Source organism: Diadema setosum, chromosome 21 (genome assembly GCF_964275005.1).
Source record: "Diadema setosum chromosome 21, eeDiaSeto1, whole genome shotgun sequence".
In the NCBI taxonomy this organism is placed as follows: Eukaryota; Metazoa; Echinodermata; class Echinoidea; order Diadematoida; family Diadematidae; genus Diadema; species Diadema setosum.
In genome coordinates, this window is record NC_092705.1 from 22,565,147 (window position 1) to 22,576,686 (window position 11,540).

Sequence of the window (11,540 nt, forward strand, 5' to 3'; positions counted from 1 at the left end):
TACTTTTGGGTACTGTCAAAAAATACGTCTTGCACATCTACAACCCAAGGCACACATCTGTGCCAAGTTTTATGGGAATCGGTTGAAAACTGAGGAAGTAGTTCGCGACGCAAGATTTGCAACGGACCGACCGCCCGACCGCCCGACCGCCCGACCGACCGCCCGCCCGACCGCCCGACCGTCCGCTGATTCCTATATACCCCCTTCAAACTTCGTTTGGCGGGGGTATAATGATGACGCGGAAATATACAAATTTCGGCTCACTCGCTCGTACTAATTTAGAGTATTTTTTCAAGTCCTCAGTTTGTTGGTATAAATCGTTATCTATAAGGTCGTCACTATAATTGTGAGATTCAATGAGCAAAAAAAATGACAAGAATTCCATGTTTTGTAAGCTGAAATACAAAAATTTTCGGCTCGCTCGCTGCGCTCGCTCGCCAAAATTTATATAAAAAAAAGATAAGAACAATTCGTGATGATGACGAGGACACAAATTTCAGCTCACTCGCGCGCACTAATTTAGAGTATTTTTTAAAGTCCTCAGTTTTTTTGGTATAATTCGATATCTATAAGGCTGTCACTATATCTTGATTAGAATTGTAAGATTTGGTAAGCAAAAAATGACAAGAATTCCATGTTTTGTAAGCTGAAATACAAAAATGTTCGGCTCGCTCGCTGCGCTCGCTCGCCAAAATCTATCAAAATTCATTACATTTAAATCACCCTCAAAAGATCCCTTTTAAGTGCTTGAAAAAGCATCATGTGGACTTTGTTTAAAGTCCCCACCGGGATGGGGTTGGGGTTGAACACTTTTTCAGAAATTAGGGGCGCAATTTTCGTGCTTGCCCCGGGCGCCGTTTTCCCTAGATACGCCACTGCTTCTATCACCCAAGTTTGGCTGCCATTGCTGTAACAGTTGCCAAGTTATACATCATAAGAGAGTCTTGCAGGTAAACTTTAACATTTGTGACGGACGACGGACGGACGACGGACGGACGACATTTGGATCCCTTAGTCTCGCCTTCACCTCCGGTGGGCGAGACAAAAAAGCGAACTTCTATGGTGCAGTTGCTTCTTTGGAATCTAGCCCCAGTAAGTATGCCCATGATTCATTTTCTTTAAAGCAACTCTACTCCTAAAATGCGAAACAGTTGTGTTTAATTACGTAGATGGTGGGCAATTTGTCAATAAGTTGAAAAAACAAACACACAAACAACAACAATTACTTGACGCAAGAAATCATTAATTTGAACCAAGATGCATGGAAAGCTATAGGGATGAAAACCAGCACTAGTCTGGATGTCACACAGAAGTTCTTTGGTCCAGTGGATATACGACCCACGTCCGATTATGACAGCCCCCGCAATTGTTGGTAAGATTTACAAAACCGAAACGCCTATCATCGTATGGAGGAAAATGGTGACATGCTCACCTGTGAATCAATGGGGACATAGCGCTTCATCCTCGCCTCCAACACACTGCTCTATGTAATCACACACCATGTACATCGGGATACACTTCCCGTCTCCACAGAGGAAGTGACCATGTCCACAAGCGTCTGGGGAAAGATGAAAACAGACAGTACGTTTCCAAAAGTGGGATGATAGGCGTGGGATGATTGGCGTAATTCATCAACACTACTATTTACAGGTTTTTCTCTAACACTGTACCTATATGCTCTTTGAAGTTTTTCCAGTATCTGCAGCATATGGCCTTAAAATTGTGGTTTTAAGTTCAATCGAATAAGAATTTACGAATCAGGACTATGAAAAATACTTACATTTCATGACCTTATAATGACCAAACGACTTAAACTCTAGCGACACACCAATGGATGTATAACATTGAGGTCCTCGTGGAAAGTACAGTTCACAGATGGCCCGTTCTTGAAGAGTTAATCACATGTTCTAGGTCGCCTGTTACAGGAAGTCTACCTATGAACAGGTATTCAGAACGAATTTTTCCCCTCAACCACAACTTTCCCTGCTGCAAAGTGGCAAAGAAAAGACTTTATTTCTTTATCTCTTTCTTTTAATTCTCTATTCCATTTTTTTTTCTATCGGCAGACTGATTCTAGTGATCATGTTGCAGCAAACACAGTTACGCCAACAAAAATCCACCAAACACACACACACACACACACACACACACACACTTGACACGGAACCCCAAACAATCAAACAGACAGACAAACAAACAAACAAACAAAAACTACTGTAGGTAAGTCCCCCCCCCCCCTCCCACTCCATCCTGCCCGGTGAGGCTCAAGACCCAGACAGAACAGATGGACGTGTCCCCAACTCTCCAACCCCACCCCCTTCCACTGGTGTCAGTCTGGAAATTAACGTCAAAAAATAGAGAACCCCCCAAAAAACACACACACACAAAACAAACAAACAGGGGAAATCAAAATACAACACTGAGTAGAGAACATAGAAAATTAATGAGAGGGTCAATTTAAGCCCATTATTTGAGGACTTGACTTTAAAATACCAACCACATGCTTCTTCGTCCTCCCCGTACAATGGACAATCCGTTGCGTTGTCGCATCTCTGGTCCAATGGGATGCACGTGATTCCATCAAGACACGCCCACTCGGTGACGGAATTGCAACTCACGGCTGGAAGAGCTGAGCAACAACCAAGGGTCAAAGTTCAGAGACACTGAACACAGAAGTTATCAAGGGATAATAACACTTTATCTGTTATCAAGGGATAATATCATAACACTTTATCTTTGAATTAAATTGAAGCTGCACATAACCGACAGCCGAATAGTGAACACACTTCTTTCCGTCAACATTGTTATCCGAGTTTCCAATTCTTCAGTTATACATAATGTATATGGGAGGAGAAAGTCACAGCCGGAACTTTTAAAAATTGGTTTGTGAAAAAAAAAAACCTGTTATATTTCAATGTGAATTACAGTGTGATCCCATTATAACGAACATGGTTATTTAACAAAATTCTCGTTACAACAACAACAACAACAACAACAACAACAACAACAACAACAACAACAACAAAATCAGGTTCCAAAATAATTATCTATAAATATGTTTGTATTTTGCTTTCCGGCTATAACGGAATTTCGATGTAACGAAAGGAGACCATGACCCCCAAGGACTTGGTTACAAGGGAGAGTGCACTGTATTAGAGTTGCCAATGTACTACCAAAGAGAGACAGGGATAAACAGACGGATGGATAGATGTATAGATTAATAGATAGATCCTCGTGATTCAAGGAATCCATGCAAGCAGAACGACGCGAACGCAGTCCAGGCTCATAAGTATAACATGCGCCTTACAACGTGCGTTGTGTCGTTCGATCTACCGGGCATGGATTCCTTGAATCGCATGTATATCTCGGGCACACGACAAGACGACTGGACAGACAGGTAGAGAGAGAGGAATAAATCTTTGTGACAAAGATACGATAACAAGATCTCTGAGTGCCTAGCCAGACTGTTGTGACACGAACCTCCTTTGCGAGTGACATATATCTTGGCCGAAATTTCCACTCCGTCATCTTGACTTGAGCGAGAGAAGGTGAGCGCCACTTTGTTCGACGTCGAATACAATGTGGTCGGCCGATCACCTGATCAAAAGGCTGCAAGGGACGACGTCGCGTTCCTCGTCGGGTCAATGTCGTCAATGAGGAGCGAGGACAGTCCATCCATGTGGAGGAGGGTGAATTCAAAACGGATGACGTAGTTGGTCAACTGTGTCTCGAAGACGGTCGAATGCGTAGTCTCCTCTCCAGGCACCGGCCTGGGATAGTCATTGGACGACATGTAGTCAACGGCTCCTAGTTCCAATTCGACATAATCTGTGAAAGGCGGATATGAAGATTCATGAATTTTTTGAAGTCATCGAATCTAAAGGATCTTAAATGATATTGAAAATAAGGTCTGAAATGAATTGATCTGAAATGAAACAATAATCTTCTTCATCAATAAGAAGTATCAGATGGCTATTGTCAAGAATTCAAACGCAATATGTTATTAATCAAATCATGACAATCGTACATAAACACAAAATAATGAGGAAGGAGTGATATATAGGAGATGTGACATAACAGGCTGAAAGCTAGCAGTCAGCTGGCAAGGCTCAGAGCTAGAGCACGTTCCCCATTTTTGTGGTCCGTCAAAAAAAGACAACCCATAACTCTATGGAAATTGCATTTTTTTTTATTGACATTTCGAATTGTGATGTCACTTAAAGCTTCTAGATCGTTGCATAATAATGTACCGTGAGATATTGAAGAGTGATAAAATATATTGCCATATGATTACACACTACCAATGATCAGTATACGAACTGTCACTCAATACTGAGGGAACACCCTAAATATAAAGCAATGGTTCAAACAGTCATTGATGATTAAAATCTAACAGAAAAAGGTTGAGGAATGTAACATTACCTTTTCTCTTGTATGTTCACAAATTATTATTGATTTTGCATACACCAAAAACTGGACCATAAAGTAACCTACTATACATTATCTGACTTTAAAGTATCCACAAAAATAATAATAATAAAACAAAATACAAACAAAGAAAGGAACGAATTGACTGTTTTATGGTGTGTTTCTGAAACGCAATTGCTTTACAGGCGACCAACCGTCACGCGTGACACTATATTACAGACACAAAGAAATGCAATTCTTCATTCACACCTGTCCAGGTAAAAGCAGAAACCTATACAAACATTTGACAGATACATGAACGTAGAAATTGTATATAAGATCGCTTCACACTATTCAAATCTTCCATAAACATGTTTCATACCTCTCGGAGTGATACTGGACTCCTTCTTTTGCCCTGAGAAAACATAGAAAATGAATAAAAATTATGAGACTGACCTCCCATCAACTTGTCACAAAACAAACATCATAAGCAGTATATAGCTACAAGATCATTCTTTAGTCATCGCACGAGACCGACACCCACGAGTCAAAGTGCCCTGTTTGCCTAGTGTCGAGCTATTGGACTGTATGACTCGTGGGCTGTATGACTCGTAGGCTCTATGACTCGTGGGATGGCGGCGATCTAGGTTTACAACAAACACATACGGCAACTCGCTGAAAAGGTTCATCTGATTGGAAATTCAACTGGATGAGCGTTCGTTTTATCACAATCAATTAAAATTACCTTTACTTGATAAGACTTTCGCCTGCTGGCTCTGCAGGCTTCTTCAGATCGAGCGTTGTGAGAAGGACTTCCCACGAGCCGACGTAGATGGCGCACGCCGATCTGAGAGAATGGGAATGAGAATGCTCACAAGCTCACAACAAGATCACTTCCAAACAGTACGACTACCTCTATCCAACGGCCGAGAATGTACCACGTCTGTATTGTACCCCTAAGACTCACAAAGAAGGCTTTCCCCTCCGACCCATAGTGGATTACATTGGATCCATCGGTTACAATACCTCAAGGTCATTAGCAGACATATTGTCACCGGTGGTAGGGAAGACAGATCATCATGTACTCAACTCCAAGGACTTGGCAGAAGAGTTTAAGGACATCACACTCGAAGAACATGAAGTTCTGGTCTCGTTCGACGTCGTGAGCCTTTTCACCAACACCCCAATCAACCAATCCATTCAGATCGTAAGGGACAGACTCCAGAAAGACTCCGAACTACACAAGAGGACCAATCTCACAGTGGACGACATCATAAAGCTTCTTGAATTTATCTTGTCGACCACCTACTTCAGCTTTGACGGCAAGATATACCGCCAAAAATATGGAACAGCTATGGGCAGCCCAGTGTCACCCGTTGTCGCAAACATCTTCATGGAATACTTGGAAGAAGAAGCCATTGCCACCGCTCATGATGACATCAAACCCAGAGTTTGGAAGCGTTATGTAGATGACATCCTTGCCATCGTAAAGGCAGACACAGTCGACAGACTCAAGGCACACCTAGACCAAGTCGATGACACAGGCAGTATCAAATTTACCCATGAGCTAGAGGTTGATAATTCCATCCCTTTCCTGGACACCAAGATCACAAAAAGACCGGATGGCACAACCAAGATGGTCGTCTACAGAAAAAAGACACACACGGGACAATACCTGAATTTCCAATCCCACCATCCACTCCATCAAAAACTAGGGGTCATCCGTACACTCATGGACAGAGCACACAGCATCGTCACGGAGGAAGCAGACCTGAAGGAAGAGGAAGATCACATCCAGTCCTCTCTCAGGAAATGTGGATACCCTGGCTGGTCTTTCAAGAAAGCCAAAAAGAAAAGGGGGGATAATCAAACCAAGAAGAACTCACAGACCAAACCAACCAATCAGAGGAGGAAATTGGTAACCATCCCATATGTAAAGGGTACCTCGGAAGCATTGCAAAGGATTTACCAGAAATACCACATCTCCACAGCATTCAGGCCACACAAGAAACTCAGGAACATCCTAGTCCACCCAAAAGACAAACGATCCATCGATGACCAAGCGGGGGTAGTTTACCAGATTCCATGTGGTAACTGTGAAAGAAGCTACATTGGAGAAACAGCTAGGAAATTTGGCACCAGAAAAAATGAACACAAACTAGAGGTAGACACAGTTAGTGCGTCCTACTACACAAGAGGGAAAAAGAAGGAATCCACCTCCCACATGCACAAGTCGGCCATCAGCGACCATGTGGCCAGTGAAAACCACCACATCAACTGGAAGAAGTGTTCCATCCTAGCCAGAGACTCTGGAAAAACCTCACGCTGGATAAGGGAAGCAATTCACATTCGGAAACAACAAGGGAGAACCTTCAACCGAGACCTCGGACAATATTCACTTTCCTCAATATACGATCCCATTCTCTCAGATCGGCGTGCGCCATCTACGTCGGCTCGTGGGAAGTCCTTCTCACAACGCTCGATCTGAAGAAGCCTGCAGAGCCAGCAGGCGAAAGTCTTATCAAGTAAAGGTAATTTTAATTGATTGTGATAAAACGAACGCTCATCCAACCACATACGGCAACTAAATACAAATATGAACACGAACAACTCTAGATGAATAAAGACCTAATTTGCTATGTCCCACTTTACATGAAGTTATCTTTTTATAAATGCGAAATGACGATAAAAGTGTTTGTTTTAACATTATAGGTATCAGGTAGTTAGATCTCTTAAGGTTAAGTAGTTTTGATAGTACATGTAATGTGCTATTCAGTAATATCTAGTTTCACTGGCGGGTCATATTTCAAGAGAAATTAGCGCATTTCAGATCATGGACAATGCTATGACTTGTGATTAGGCGGTACCTTACCTGCGACAATGACGGCAAGGATGACGACAAGGAGAACGACCAGGAGGACGATCCCGACGACGACTTTCTTTGTCAACTTAGAGGAAGGAGCGCCTCCGGAAGTTAGCCCTCCACCTTTCGTCACCAGAGATTTATGTTGCGAAGCGCCCTCTTCGTTGACCAAGACGTCATCCGTCCTTTTCATCTCCATTTCTGCTGAGGATCTGTTTCTGGAGCCCTTTTCTGTGTGTGGATGTGTGTGTGTACAGTGTAGTGTGTGTGTATGTGTAATGGTGAGTGAGGCAGAGCGAAAGACAAGGAAATACGGTATGTAAGATATCGAGATGAAATCTGAGTGTCAGATTTTGGGCCAAACCTTGTTTTACATAACCGTCCGCACAATGTCTTGTGATGTTTTAACGCTATCTCAGAGGCGTCGAATCCGAATCTGGATGGTGCGACTTTTATGTCCTTGATGATTTTGAGAATTTGAAGGTGGCGGCCAAATTTGAATGTTTCATAAATTTCCTTATAAATGGTTTAATCAATTGAAGAGAACTGATGGTCTTACCCTATCTTGAGAATGCTGCTGAATCTGAATTTGGATGATGCAGCTCTTGCACTTCTGAGGATTTGAGATATTAAAAATAAACGCCAAAATGGAAATTCTTATATCTGCATTTCATGCTTATGAAAGGTGAAAAAGTGAAAAACATGGATTGTCTTTATCCTATTTTGGGATGCTGAATTCCAATCAGGTTTCCCTAACTCTTGCATCCTTTGGGTTTATAAGACATCCAAAGACTGCCGCCAAAAATTGAATTTCTAAAATAAGTACAGTGTATTCCTTTATTCTGAATACAAATTAATTAAAAATGAATTGATGGATTCATCTTTTTTTTTTTCGGGGATACTGAAGCCAATCCGGTTGTTGCAACACTGCATCCTTGAGAGTTAAGTTATATTCAGCATTTTTTTTTGTATGTTTTTTTTTCCATTTTGGCGGCCATCTTGAAAATAACAAAACCCACATGGATGAAAAAAAAAATAAAAAAAGAACAACAATGTATATAGGCTTCAAATTCATGAAATTCTTCCGTCGAGATTCTTTACGCCGATGTATAGGGCAATTTGCCAATCAGTTGCGAAGTATATAGGCTTATTTGTATGCTTATGCTTGTTTATGTTCAGGTGCGGATTATGAAAGTACATATTTAATAATTGACCTATCTTTCCAATTAAGTTATTCCATCAGCTATTCAAAATTTTACCCAGAATTTCAAATTCATGTAAATTACTGTCAGTGAATCAAAACAGTTGCGAACTATGAAATCCTTTGCTATTTTTTTTTATTACATTGATACCACTATACGTCATGTCCATGGCTTTTGACAATGAGGCAGAGATTGTGGAGCGTTTATTGACATTAAAGCTATTGTCATAGTAATGAGATTTATAAATTGAGTTCGATTACGGCAATTTACACCCAATCATGAATCATAATGATTACGTATTCCCACTCACTGTTCTAACAGTCATAAAATTCTCAAGTCATGCAGGTTTGTACTTGCAACTGCTTATATACATATCCCCCCAACACACACGCACGCACAAACAAACACAATTCACACCCGCGCATACACATACATAAAACACTTTAAGAAATTAGAATCTGGAGCGGAACTCCCATGAAGCTCTAAGCACTATAGGTTGGTGATTACGCATATTCACAGTCATGACAATAGAGTTCCGTAGAGTGACAATGGAATTCTCCTGAAAATTTAACGAATAATATTCGTATGTCTATCTATTTCATAGGTGTCCGATGCAGATTGTTAATTCGTCAATGAAACTTTTTGCGGCAGAACCGGCACATGTATAGCGGCTGCCGACAGTCAATGAGAAATAGTATATATTGTACATATAAAAACTATATACATATACCCTCGTACATCGTGATAAGAATTGGAACGCGATTATTTATTTATAATAATCTATATTTACATATTTACGCACACGCATGCAATACTTAAGATTCACAATTCAGGGTAACATGAGGGAATTATACTCACCTCACCCCGTCCAGTTATCTGCTTCGTCTCCTGAAAGCACACATATACGATACTCCTTTTCGGGACACGCGCACCGATCGATCCTGCTAGTTTTCTCACCACACATTGGCCCTCATATTCAGGTCTATTCAACATTTGGTCATGGGCACTTCCGTTCTCTGGTAGAAAAAAGAAGGACATCAAACAACGGCATTAAAATCCCCATCAAAGGCAAATGCCGCATGAGGGTCAAATCCCTAGATTCGGAACTGTGAACACTTCCTGTCTCAAATACAGAAAAAAAAACTGCGAATAATAATTTCCACTCTTTCGTAAGGTCTACACTTGGGCAAAGATAAAGTCAATTCAATTTATGTCGTCTTTTGAAATTTGTGTAGAGTCATATATGATATCATACCCTTGACCAACAAAGATTTCTCTTTGAGTCACATGGACGACCTTTCCTTCTCATCTCTCATGCTGTCTTCTTTCATATCGAGAGGGAAATTCAATCAAAAGAAAAAAAAAGTGTAACTCTAATAACTATCTCTTCATTTGTCTAATCTTTTGGTCTCACGTTTGCTCCCTCCACCAATAGAAGAACGTCTAAACTGCGCACACTGAATATTGTAGATTTACTCCGGCCAATTCCTTGCCTCTTTTGGTCCAATTTTATATTGCTGCATTCAATTTAGCCTAGATGTCATGTTTGGAATTTCAATTTTATAATTTCATTATTCACGTTTATTTTGGAGCATTTGAATTACCTTCAGTCTCATTGTAATCAACACTTTTTCAACTAAAATTCGTAAGACAAGCTCCATTTCACTAATTGTTCCTTCATTTTAGAATGATATAATTACATGATCACATATATGCTGCGCTAGTACATTCAATTTTATTGTCTTCTTTTTTTTCTTTTTTTTTTGGACATCCACTTTAACATGTTCTGCAGTCAATTTAGCAGACATGTTTATGCTTGGTTCTTTCTTTGTTTTCTTTTATCATAATCATTGTTTTGTAAGCATCATAACATTTTATGTTTTCGTATTCATTTCAGGGATTTTTTATTATTATTATTTTTTTTTTTTTTACAACTGGCTTTTTTTTTTCTCAGTGTGTTTATGGAGTCTACCAGTCCGAAGAAAGTGCATGTGGCCACAACTAGCTTATCTGACCGTGAAGAGCTTTATTCCGAGTTCTAGGTCGCCAAGTTTATGATCCTCAAATGTTTCTATATTTCTTTGTCTCCTTGAGATATGCGTCTGTATCTAACTTGTGCTGTACTTGTGTAACTTGTGCTTGTGACTGTAAGAAGATGAAGTTATTCTGTTGTGCTGGTTAATAATGCAGGCCCTTAATGACGCGTATAAAGGAAAAAGGGACGTTACAGAACAAAACATAATATGATACTTTACCGCTTTTCAGTTTGTGGATGAAACAGAAAGTTACATTGAAATACACGTTTACACATTGAATACACTTTCCAAAAGAGAAATCAACGTATATATATATATAATAACGAAACGAATGACGTAAATTTGAATGAATGTTTAGAACTTGAACACCGTCGCGAAACTCAATGACTCAATACCCTTTCCAGCCAGTGATGGCGACTCTGAATAAACATAGAGAACTGTCTAGTACCTGCCAATTTGAATACCCTTTTTTACGAATTCGAAAGCCACATGTGAAAAATTGAACTCACAAATTGCAAATTTCAAAGACAGACTGTGCGATAGGGAGGGTTTTTGGTACATTGAATAAACCTATTATCAAATCGACTGGCAAAAGCGCGAAATTGGCCGAGGAAACCTATAGAAAGTCAATTTGTATGAATGCATGCACGTAGGGTCCTACACGTATGGACTATATTCCATGTTAAAATGTATTGTATGTATTATGTAACCATACATCACGAAAACAATAAGTCGCAGCCGTTGATTTTACGTGAGGACTCAAAAAAGCTGAAATGGGTCAACCGAGTAAATGTTGATTTTTTTTTTCATATTTTCTGAAAGAACTATCATTCTCCTGCATTATTCTTTAATTTGGGATCATAACATAAATGGGAAAGTGTGTTTTCAGCAGTTTTTCTACAACCCTTTTTTGAAGGGAGAGTAGAATGATCAGGTATGTTTCAGTGAACCCTTTTCCTTGAAATCCTCTGCACACTCTTCAATTTTAAGTCTAAAAGCTTTTGAATGGATAATGCTACTGCTTTGAAAGTT

General features: G+C 40.1%; 1 protein-coding gene across 1 annotated transcript; it reads left to right on the forward strand.

Annotated features, from left to right (window-relative positions):
- The first annotated feature begins 4,657 nt into the window (after nt 1-4,657).
- LOC140244406 (uncharacterized) lies at nt 4,658-6,895 on the forward strand. The gene is made up of 2 exons (XM_072324043.1): nt 4,658-4,685; nt 5,403-6,895. Exons 1-2 carry the CDS (start codon nt 4,658-4,660, stop codon nt 6,893-6,895), a joined length of 1,521 nt encoding a protein of 506 aa, XP_072180144.1.
- Nucleotides 6,896-11,540: the final 4,645 nt, after the last annotated feature.